The 12,497-nt window shown below is 29.4% G+C and overlaps 2 protein-coding genes across 4 annotated transcripts; both read right to left on the bottom strand.

Annotated features, from left to right (window-relative positions):
- Positions 1 to 913: 913 nt before the first annotated feature.
- Positions 914 to 12,467, bottom strand: LOC111034749 (mediator of RNA polymerase II transcription subunit 25-like). 3 transcript variants are annotated; one of them, XM_022316095.1, is made up of 18 exons: positions 12,101 to 12,466; positions 11,911 to 11,956; positions 11,714 to 11,838; positions 11,446 to 11,656; positions 11,227 to 11,372; positions 10,455 to 10,587; positions 9,737 to 10,094; positions 9,151 to 9,521; positions 8,923 to 9,062; positions 8,690 to 8,852; positions 8,432 to 8,623; positions 2,479 to 2,635; positions 2,269 to 2,405; positions 2,040 to 2,201; positions 1,879 to 1,968; positions 1,731 to 1,817; positions 1,377 to 1,604; positions 914 to 1,289 (listed from the first exon to the last, which is right to left on the bottom strand). In XM_022316095.1, exons 1-18 carry the CDS (start codon positions 12,217 to 12,219, stop codon positions 1,164 to 1,166), a joined length of 2,991 nt encoding a protein of 996 aa, XP_022171787.1. In that variant the 5' UTR covers positions 12,220 to 12,466; the 3' UTR covers positions 914 to 1,163. The 3 variants fall into 3 exon arrangements, with proteins under 3 accessions (XP_022171787.1, XP_022171786.1, XP_022171788.1); XM_022316094.1 differs by having other exon boundaries at positions 9,127 to 9,521; positions 12,101 to 12,465; XM_022316096.1 differs by lacking the exon at positions 1,731 to 1,817 and having other exon boundaries at positions 9,127 to 9,521; positions 12,101 to 12,467.
- Positions 5,819 to 7,919, bottom strand: LOC111034751 (ATP-dependent RNA helicase WM6). Its single transcript, XM_022316099.1, has 2 exons — positions 6,875 to 7,919; positions 5,819 to 6,770 (listed from the first exon to the last, which is right to left on the bottom strand). The coding sequence occupies exons 1-2, from the start codon at positions 7,727 to 7,729 to the stop codon at positions 6,354 to 6,356; spliced, it is 1,272 nt and encodes a 423-aa protein (XP_022171791.1). The 5' UTR covers positions 7,730 to 7,919; the 3' UTR covers positions 5,819 to 6,353.
- Positions 12,468 to 12,497: the final 30 nt, after the last annotated feature.

The raw sequence follows: 12,497 nt of genomic DNA on the forward strand, positions 1-12,497 counted from the left end.
TAATTTTTAACTACTAAATAAATGTTGTAAAAATTTGAACAAAATGCTCATAAAAAGAAAATTGTACCTGTGTATTTTTAGTATGTTTAAACTACTATTCTAACAATATATCAGGATTCAGGAGTCTTTTATTAAATTTTCAAGCTTATAGGAAATTACAAGGAATAACATATTATTGACATTTAAGAAAAACTAAAACAATTGGAAATTGAAAATGTATATTAACAGCTCAAAACTAGTGAAAATTGTATCAAGTATAGAAAATGATAAAATAAACATATGATGGAAATGTCAAGAATCTACAGTAATTCGTTTTTTGAATTATAACAAAATTACAACCAACGAAAACTGATTGTTGGTGATTATGTTCCTTATCTTGACTACAATATATATTATACAAGGTTACATAATTATTTTAAAATTGTACATGGAATTATAGTCGGTTGTTTAAAATATTTATATCTAGAAACCAGGAAGTTAGCATGCTTGAGGAGTGAGCTTTTCTGAATTGAAAAACATTACTATACTCTATTCAAAGTAAGAACAGTAGTCAGCAGTCAACTTGTGCACAAGGGAGTAGGCTTTGTTCCAAAGCATGGCTTAGCATGTTGACTCTATGAGGGAAGGGTCTGAAAATGAGTTATCACCAAAGACAAAAACTCATCTCTTGCCGACCACCATCCTTATTTTGAAGTATAGATTACAAAATTAGGAGCAGAGGTATCCGGTTGATACTAGAATACTTAAGTGGAATAGTGACTAGTAAATACTAAATTGTGTTCTTGATAAAACCAAATTTGTATATACTTATTAAAATTAGCATAATATAGAAACATTAATATTTTCAATTAATTTAAAATAAATACATAAATGGAAAACACATTATTTTAAAATATAAAAACAGGCTAAAATCTAAAAGAAAAAATAAGTTTTTTTTATTATAGATGCTTAACAAAATTGATGAAATTATTTACAAATAATAAAATAAGTATAATTTATGTAAACAGGAGTTCTAGAATTGTTTGTCCAAAATCAAAAATCTTTTGGTAAAAAAAAAAATGAAGTAATTTATACATTTTTTATTATCGTTTACTAAATAATTAAAAAATGATGACAGATGATTTAACCAAAATAAACTTAAAAATAATAATTTTAAAATTGAATTAGTTGAGAAAGTCAAATGTATGAACTTCTTCATATTGTTGTTGCTGTTGTTGAGGTTGTAAGGGTCTGCCTTGAGCGACGGGAACCTGCTGCATGCCCATCATTTGTGGTCTATATTGAGGTTGCTGAGTAAATGTTAAAATTAGTAGTTTAGTTTAAAAAAAAAATTATGGAACACAATCAATATAATGTCGTTAAAAACAAAAACATACTTGTTGTAATAAATGTCTGAGACCAGGATTACTGGACATTACAGGTCTCATTTGCATTCTTTGCTGAGGTGCACTATTGCCCATAATCTGTGGTGATTGATTTCCAGGAACCATTTGCCTTGATTGCTGTTGCTGTTGTTGCTGCTGTTGTTGCTGCTGCTGTTGCTGTTGCTGTTGATGGATATGGAATTGTTGGGTTCTCAATTTGTGTTGTTCTTCTTGTTGATGCTAGACATAAAATGACCAACACGTTACAAATAAATCCATCAAAATACATATAAAAAATATATCATTAAAATGCTCTTTAAACAATAACATAACAAATAGACCAACACATTGAAAAAGTTTACTCACTTCCAATTGTGCTTTTAATATGGTCTCTTGCATTTGAGCATGTTCCAGATTTTGTTGCATTTGGGGCACATTCATTTGATTACGTATCTATACCATATAATGATATTTAAATATTTCTAAAATACAAAAAATAATATACTTATCGTACTTCTAGTTGAGACTTCAATATGTTTTCTTGCATTTGGGCTTGTTCCAAACGTTGCTGCATTTGTGGTATGTTCATTTGATGACTTTGTATCTACAATTAATATATTATAAGTAATAACTAATAAGACATTAAAATAAAAAAGTTCAAAACAATCTAAGTACCTCCATTTGTGACTTATACTGTAATTCTTGTTGTTGTGCTGCTTCTAATGTCTGACGAAGTTGATGTATCTTGGCTAAATTTTGCTTTCTAGCCATCTCAATTTGTTCACTGTATTGGCCTTGTGATGGACGAACACCAACATTTCCAACGCCTCCAGGACTCTATTAAATAGAGTTGTAATCAAAAATAAAGCCATTCAAATAATGTATCATTTTAAAATTATTTTACCTGTAAGGGCATGTTTGGATTATTGACATTGACCGGTTGTCCAGTTGGTTGAGGACTAGGCATCATTTGAACTGATGGACTATTAGGGACCACCTGATTACCTTGTGGTGCAAAATTGTTGGAACCCATTAATTCAGCTATCATGGTAAATAAAAATATTATTTGAACAAATTTTATTGAATTTTGATTGTAATTTATTTAATTTCTAACCCAAATTTGATTGAGGTTGACTTTGTAAAGAGGCTGTTAATGCATTGTTAGGCATAAGCCCAGGCATCTGGTTAGGTCCTGGACCACCAGGCATATTTGGACCAGGTGGTAATTGCAACTGCCCAGGCATATTGCCTTGAGGCATTCCCATTCCACCCTAGAAACAAATAATGAAAATTAGTAATTTTGAACAAAGTTCTAGTTTATGAATTTATTAATTAAAACAAAGTTACTAAAATTAATAAAATAATTTTTATTATAATATAATTTTTGCGCTTTAATTCATATTTATTTGTAACACATTAAAGGAGTAAAGAGTACATCTACAAATCTATTATACACAATAAATGCATATAGGTTTAAGTTTAACTATAATATTCATGTTCATAATCAATTTTTTTCGTTTAAGCTGTGAATCAAAAGAAAAATTAAAGTGAGATATATTATTATAAGCATCTAAAAGGCGATACTTTGCACTAAGTATAATTATATTTGTAAGCATTGAGGTACTAAAAAAGGGACATTATTTCTAGACTTGAATGTTGGAATTTTAAAGTATATTTTTCTTAGGAATTCTGGGCTGGATAGTTAACTGTTAATTAAGTTTATAAACAAAAGCTATGTCATTATATAGAATTCTAGAGGCCAATGATTCTAATCCAAATTCCACAGCCAAGATATCTAGCGAGACGTCCATTCGGCTTAATTTGTATGCCATCATCCTTAAAAGGTCATTGGACTTTTTCAAGTTTGTCAATTAGATAATTCTGTTAAGGATTTCAAACTAATGCAAATTCTAATATGGACCTGTCAAGAGAGCAATACCTAACCTCAAGACAATTAATATTTTTGAATTCGGAACAGTTACAATTTATAAAACCAATAGCCAACAAAGTATTGCTATAGCCTATAGATATTGTGATATTATATGTTAAACAATAAACATTATAAGCATTAAAAAAAGTGTTTATTTGCCATCTCATATAAATAAATAACATTTATTAATTAATTAAACAAAAATTATAATCAACTAATTTTTTTCTAAAATTTAACCAGGGGGCTTATATTGTATTTTAATTTTATTTTTTAATATTGGGATTTTTAATATCATATATCTATAGCAAGGTCAATTGTTCTTAATCAAACAAATTCTTAATTAATTCAATTTTTGTATTTTATTTTGTGTGCAAAAAGAACTGAAATGTTTACTTTTCTTCTTTTTTGCTAATAAATCCATTGTATTAAAACAAAATCTCAACACTAATAAAACAATACACACTACACAGGTTTATAAGTAGGCACTAATATACTTTTGTATTTTATTGACACTTAATGTCAGGTGAATCAACCTATATATCAGTGGTCAGGAACCTTTTTGCATATATGAGCAATTTAATATAAAATAAGATACAAAAATGACAAAATTCCAAAAGCGATCTTCCTTAAATGATTTGATTTAAAAAAAGTTTTTACTAAATTTTTATATTATATTTTATGGGTATCGGTCTCTATGTCTAAATATTGATACATTTTCCAAAGTGTTACAGATTGCATGTTAAGGATCCGCAGGTTCCTGACCCCTGCTATTTAGTATGATATACGCATTAAAACATTATAAAAATAATTATATTACTGTAATTTATAATTATAATTTTTTTTTTTTTTATTTGATTGTCAGTTAATACTTAATGTCTTAATACTTAATATCCCTTACATGTTTTTGTGGTACCTATACACATTTAATCAGTGGCATACCCAGGATTTTTAAATTTGGGGGGAGGGCTAAACAAAGTTAAACAGAATTTGATATCCGTAACCTAATACTAGGTCGTTATTACAATATCCCGTAACTGTAATAATTAATAAAACGTAAAATGTTTCTTCAAAACTATTTTCAGAAATATCATGGTTTATTACCTAAGATTTATACTATAACACGGCCAATTGTGGGGGGGGGGGGTGAAAATCTCTTAGCCCCCCTTGAGTATGCCATTGTATCTAATTACAACTTAAAATTTATAAGATGATATGCATGATGGTTTCTGTCCTATTTTTTTTATCTCTAATATATCATAAAGCAGAATAATTATGTATGTGCTACAAAAATATTTGCCAGGAGAGAAATGGTACAGAATAGGGAATACAATAATAATAATAATGATTAATATATTGCTTCATTCTATAGGTAAAACGTTTACTTTCCATTTTCAATACATAATTATTAATAAACTTAATGTCATGATATAAATTGATGTATTTATAAAATATCAACTATAAATAACTAAACATTAAAACATTTTCTTTCTGTGTTCTTAATAATTTGAGAGCCACCAAAAAATTGTGAAAACAAAAGAGTAGCAGAATGAAAAAGTTTGTTAATACATTTTCCTTTACCTATTAATTAAATTAACATAGAATTTTGCACCCCTAATAAGGCAGAAAAAGATAGCCTTATTAGGGGTGCAAAATTCCTGATATAAAAACCAAACTCAAATTAGTACTCAAAAAATTATTAATTCCTATATTATTATTAATTATTACTCACCATTTTTTTTTGAATACTTATTATTTATTAATGATATAAATACACAATTTATTAAAAATTCATGTTAAAAACGTATTCACCAATCTAAATAAATAAGTATTGACTAGGACATTATTATTTAGAATTCCCTGCAAATGTTATAATTCAACCAGAATTTGGTTGGAGAACAGTAAGACTGGACCCATTTCAGTTTAGGGCGTTATTTTGTATTTTGCTAATAAATATAGAGACCTCTTTTTTTAAGCAAATGAAGTCTTTTACTTTAAATTTGCTTATTCTTGGTATATAGAACAATTCATTTTCTATTATCAACAAAATCAATAAGAATGTACAGTTTAAGAAAACCATAAGATATTTATTTCTGTAAACCAAATATAATGTATTTAGGATGGTAAACTAGTAATTGTGATAAGGGAATAGATACACAAAAAATGTATACAATTTGGTTGTTAAAATTCATCATAATTGTATTTTAAGTATTGAATAAATATGATTGTATTTTCATTTAGTTAAATAAAAATATCAAATAAAAATCCAACACTATGAAAGAAGTGCTAAAAAGTAAAAACATTAAATATTTAAATAATGGGCATGCGATACTTTGCAATACTTCAACATGGATCCACAATTTGGAATACATAATACATTGTTAACATTTTAGTGGATACATTTTTTTATTATAAATTTTAATTCACTTATATTAATACACGGATTAAATTTAAAAAAAATTGACATTACAGTTGAACGGTTATAAATTGTAATAATAATATAGAAAACTTGAATGACGAGACAAAATTAATTTTAAAGAATTTCAATTTAATTAATCAAACTAAACTAGTAGAACAAAATTCAACACAATTGTTAAATGTAGAAATCAATTTGGCATTTATAAAAAATTAAATTATGATAATTTATTAGTAATACTTTAAGTGATCATTAATAAACACTTTATATTAAAAAAAGAATTTTTTGTCTAAGTTTATTGGAAAATTTAAAAAACTACTATCAATACAGTTTGCACATTAGTTTAATAATTAAGTCAGTTGCATTATTATGTACAATCTTAACTTCTAGTCATATATTGAAGATAATATCTAATGTTCCTAAATATTAAACCATACACAATACACAAATGCAAAAAAAAATTGACAAAATTATTCCATAGTTTATATTTAAAATGATTACTCAAAGGTGAAGTAAACCACTTAAGAGAGTAATACACTTTTGAATGAAAGAATATGTCTTGCAAAACTTGAAAATCATAAGTCAAGCTATCATATTATTATCATTGTTTTTGTAAAATTTCATAAAATATTAGATATTATAAAAGTTATTTTCTCTCAACATAAGAACTAAGATCAATTTCATTAGGCATTCGACCAATGGTGACATCAAACCTATCTTGAACACTATTCAAAACTTTTGCATCAGTTTCTTCACAAATGAAAGTAATTGCTAATCCTTTGGTACCAAATCGTCCTGCTCTTGCCACTCTATGTAGATAGGTGTCGGTGTCTTCAGGCATGTCATAGTTTATAACAATGTTCACTCGTTCTATATCCATTCCTCGACCAAACAAATTGGTGGCCACCAATATTCGTTTTTGGAAATCTTTGAACTCTTGGTAGAACTTCAATCGATCTTGTTGGGACATACCACCATGCATGGCAACAGATGGGAAATTTTGTTCATTTAGTAGCTCTGTTAAGACTACACAACGTTGAACAGATTTAACAAAAATGATAACCTGAAAAATTATTTTAAAAAATATATATAATAACTCTTAAGTTTAATAGTATACACTACATTACTTCTATAATAAAATAATACTTAATTGAGATTTAATTTTACCTGATTAAATTCTAGTTCGTCTAGAAGATCAAACAATTTCTTATTTTTTTCCTTTTCAGTGAGCTTAACATAGTATTGCTGGAGGCCGTGTAATGATAGTTTGGCATCATCATCAACATACACTTCCAATGGTTGTTGCATAAACTTTTTACAGACAGGTCGTATATCTTTGCTAAGTGTGGCACTGAACATCATTACTTGTTTGTTAAACGGTGTATTCTTAAATATTTCTTGGACATCACTTCGCATGTGTAAGATCTCCAACATTTTATCACACTCATCCAAAATGAAATGCTTCAGATTATTGAGAACCAATTTTTTTTTTCTGATCAGTTCTAGAATGCGACCGGGTGTGCCTACAACTACATGTGGCTTGTTGTTCTTTAGCGTATCTTCGTCTTTTGTGATGGGCACACCACCAAAGAAAACACTGACCTTGACTGCCGGCAAGTATTTAGTAAAGCGCTCAAATTCTTTGCTTATCTGGAAAGCCAATTCTCTGGTGTGGCACAAGACCAGAGCATATACCTCGCTCTCATATACTTCCAACTGCTGTAAGGTGGATAATACAAACACGGCCGTTTTACCCATACCGGACTTGGCTTGGCATAGAATATCCATGCCCAACATAGCCTGTGGTATACACTCGTGCTGCACTTCGGACGGATGTTCGAAACCACAGTCAACGATTGCTCTCAATATTTCCGGTTTTAAGAGGAAATCACGGAAACCCGAACTGTGTATGGACACATAGTTACCCTTTACTTCTTTTTTGGCTTGTTTCTTGTCATCGCTTTCGACGGTTTCATTCTGTTCGTCTTCTTCGTAGTCTAAAAGATCATCAGCGTCTGCCATTGTACGGGTATGTAGTGTATTAGTGAAGCGTTAAACGCAACTGGAGTACGTTAATTATTAAGTGATGTTAGCGTAAAAACTAAAAGAGTAGAGAAAACAATTTATGGAAACAGAACATTAATCGGCTAACGACGCGTGTTTATACGGCATTACGGCAAACACAACAGACATTTTAGATCGGCGTTTGTGATCAGTGTGTACACGTATGGAAATGTAAACAAAAGTTTACAGTTTGGCAATACCAACATGATCGAGCGGCCGAACTCGGAAGATTATAACCATCTCTCCGAAGTATACGCCAACGACCATAGATGGCGGTAACTACAAGGAGATGTAAACAAATATATCAATGCTTATATATAATATTATAACTATGCCTAAAATGTTTAAAAAATAATAATAATACTAACGATTTTACTACGGTGACGTTTGCTGAATATGGTAAAAATAACTAATAAGGTTGGTTAACTAAAAATTGAAAATGCATATTGTTTTTGTTAAATTTTGACAGTGTATACAAATCACATACACTGAAATCTTAATAACTACAATTTGTTTACGATTTTTAAATTCAAATGTTTAATGTATATTTAATGAATAATTTTCATTAAAAAATACAAAGTACTTAGTACAGTATTTCGTTAGTATAAATTTATACTACTCTTTTACTGTATAGACCAAAAATAAAGTTAAAAATCTTACCTGTCCTTGACGTAATATGGCTGAGGAAGCTTTTTGATGTTGTATAAGTTTACGTAATCTATCTACAAATGCTGCTTGATCATTAGGAATAAACCCAATAAATGCTTTTCTATCGTGTGTATAAAGCAAAATTAATACTTTAACATCACAATTGTGAGAAGTTGGAGCACTGTTAAAATGCACACAGCCAGCCTATAAATAGTTGAATTTTTATAAATAAAGAATGAGTATACTCTCTTCAGGTACTAGAAAACTTACATATCCACTAGTCATGTACTTTGTCAAAGACTCCAATGCTTCGCACGGCGTAGGTTGGAAAACCACAGATTTTGAGTCTTTCAAATGAGCACCTCCAATACTTCCTATTAAATTCTTGGGCATCAATTGCATGATTAATTTTTCAGGCCATGTTTCTGCTTTTCTAAATATAAAATAAAATAAATGTAAAAACATTTTTTATTTAAATATTCAAGTAGCAGTAGCAATTTTACAGTTCTGGCTCTCCATTTTTAATACTAGCTGAAACAATACAAGGGACGTTTCTGGTTATCTTTGGTATTTCATTTAAAGGCTTGGATTTCTCTATCCATTCTAATGTCCCCGTCCAAATAGTTTGTCTGCCAGGTCCATTCTACAATAATGACATATTCAATAATACATTGTTCATTGATTTATTTAACAATCAATAAAAATACTTGTTGCTGCTGTTGTTGTTGAACTTGTTGCTGCTGTTGGTTCATAATTCGTAGAGCAGCTTGTTGCTGTTGCTGCTGCTGATGCTGCTGTTGCTGCTGTGCTTGGTGCTGCTGTTGTGCTTGTTGCTGCTGTTGAGCTTGCTGCTGCTGAGCTTGCTGCTGCTGCTGTTGAGCTTGCTGCTGCTGTTGAGCTTGCTGCTGCTGTTGAGCTTGCTGCTGCTGTTGTGCCTGCTGCTGCTGTTGTGCTTGCTGCTGCTGAGCTTGCTGTTGTTGCTGCTGTTGTTGTTGTTGAGCTTGCTGCTGCTGTTGAACTTGTTGTTGCTGCTGTTGAACTTGTTGTTGTTGCTGCTGCTGAACTTGTTGTTGCTGCTGTTGTACTTGTTGTTGTGATGCCACTAAAGAGTATAACAATTAAGTTTCGATTAAGCTTTTAGAATTTGTTTTCAAATAAATAATTAAATGAATGGTAGTCAAAAGTATCAACTAATTCTTAATTTGTTTAAAGATTTTAGATTTTGTACTATTCATTCAGTACCTACTGCAACTGACAACTAATTTTACGTCCATTTGACCATACCATTTCCTCACATAATCTAAAAATGTTACTTACTATCTAATCGTTGTTGGAATGAAGGAGTTGTTAGCTGTGCAATTAATGCGCTTGCTTGATTTGGTTGACGCTGTTGCGTTTGCATCATTTGCCAACTACGAGGCGCTTGAGGAGGCCTCAAGAAACCACCAGTATTTGATACATTTGAGTATTGCTGGTTTTGACCTTGATTTACATTACGAATCATTTGCTGTTGTTGTTGTACTTGTTGTTGTTGTTGTTGTTGTTGTTGTTGAGCTACAGCTACAGCTTGTTGGGCTGCCTGAACGGCTTGCTGTTGTTGGTGTTGTTGCTGTTGCTGCTGTTGTTGTTGTTGATGATGTTGTTGTTGTTGAACTTGATTCTGCATAGCCAAAACCTGACCAAAAAATAATTTTTCACATTTTCATTACTTACTTTTTAAATTTAGCTCAAAGTAATAAATACTGATTCAACACTTTTTGGGGTAAAATTACAAATGTTTCAAATTTCATATTTTTCTACAAAACTTTATTAAGTACCATTTACTAATTATGAAACATAGTAAATAATATTAAATATATGTGACCAAATTCATTGTTGATTTAATTGGTTAAAAATTAATAATTATTAATTTAAATAAGTTAATGCAACAATTATAATTGTGTGGTTTCAACTTAAACCTTATACGTTAATTAAATAAACAATTTATAAAAACATTCAGTTTTACAATCAAATGAGTAGTTGCTTGATTAATTACCGGATTAGTAGTCCTGAATGGAGCACATGAAGCAACTGGTGATCCAATGTTAACATTTGTAGACAATGGACTAGTCATAGATAGACCAGAATGAGTTGTAGCGGGCGTTGGGCTCATTGGACGTTCCTTTAGACTGAAACACATTAAAAGGACATTTATACATTATATTATAATAGTTAAAATGTTCACTATTAAATATTTATTTACTATATAGTTTATGGGTTATGTTAAAATTGTTTGTTTCACACAATGCTTGCAAATTATTCAATTATTTTTTTATTTTAAACTATAGGTGAAATAAAATACCTTCTAATAGTATTATCAGAATTTTAATACGGAAATAAGAAAGCAGTTTTTGCGATTGTGATATCATAGTTAAATATGTTATTTTTGTAATATTATTTGCTCTGCTAGTATTTTAAGAACTAAAAAACTGAGTCGCTATTTTTAATCTATGATTTACTGTAGCATTAGGCACATAAATTAACATTCAAATAAAAAAATATATTATTTTAAGCTGATATGAGAGTAACACGTAAATGATAAAACCATGTAAGTTGTGCAGTGACAATCTGATGATGTCACATTCCTATTTTCAATTTCTCATTTATCACTGAATAATAGAAATAAAACTGTCATTTAAATTGACCAATTATATTAGATTTAATATACATTAATCAATATTAACTTGTATTTTAGATTATTTTCTTCTGTAACATTCATAGTTGCCTAAATTAAAACTTAATATTTATGAATTAATGTAAAAACTCACCTATATCCATTGAGTAAAACTAGGTGCCTAGGATCTTTTGCATAGTTTTTGTTCTGAGAAATTTGTAGATCACCACCAGCTTTTTCAAATAATTTTAATAATGCTGGAGTTTTTCTAGCTGATAAAATTGAGAGTAAAATTCCTTTCTAAGACATTAATATTTAATAGTTACAATAGTTACATTTTTCCAAAGATAATAACTAAAAAAAAATGTAATACTTCTAGAAAGAGATTAGCCATCTGATCAACACTACGGCCAGCATATGTTTCACATTCCATAATTGGAAAATTATAAGGTGGTGAATTACATATGAGAATACAGTGTCTTTGCTTAGCTTCACGGATCTCTTGCAAGTCTTCAAAGAAAACCAGGGCCGTTGCTAAACCTTCACCCATATAAGCATGCGATTCTGCCATACCACCAATCATACTGAAAAAAAAGGTTAAGTAAAAAAATATAATACATTTTGAACATGAATGGTCTTACTCTATTTTTTCAATCATTTTAATGACTTTTTGTGGGCTAGTGAATGTTCCATAAGTACGACAACATGGATATGGTTTACAATCATTTGCTTCATAGACTACAATACCATAAATCGCACTGCTACTCTGTAATATTGATAAATATTGATTTATGATACAACCCATTGTAATGCTATTAAATATTTTAATAATACTTACTTCAGACAAATACTCTCGCTCTTCAATAGGTCCTTGGTTAAAGTATCTTTATAAAATAAGAATAAGTTCACTTGATTAAAATAAATTGCATATTGTGTATAGGTATCAGTATTTTAAATGAATAAACTTACACCAAACCAATACTAATAATTAACAATTTAGGTTGAGAAAAAATTCAATAATAACTTACTCTAATGTCGGAGTCACATAATTTGTTTTCAGTTCACTAATATAAGTGTTCATGGCTGTTTTCTCTATTACAAATATAATATCTGTTTGAACAGAATGATCCAATGGTCCTAGAACCATTTTTGGGCTTTTGAAAAGTAATTATTGGAGAAGAAAAGATGTGAGGCTTTAAAACCAGAACTTCAGTGTTTTCAGTTAATAGCTTTATAATTGGCTATTTATATCATAGTATAATTTTTTAATAATATAATATTATGATTATATATACCTAGAATGAAATATAACAATCACCAAATACCTACAGCTATAAAATGCTGATATAGCTGCTATTATTTACATAAGATACTACAAAACACAAATAAAGTAGGAATGAATAAACACAAAACAGTGTTATCATT

Source organism: Myzus persicae, unplaced genomic scaffold (assembly GCF_001856785.1).
Source record: "Myzus persicae strain clone G006 unplaced genomic scaffold, MPER_G0061.0, whole genome shotgun sequence".
NCBI lineage: Eukaryota > Metazoa > Arthropoda > Insecta > Hemiptera > Aphididae > Myzus > Myzus persicae.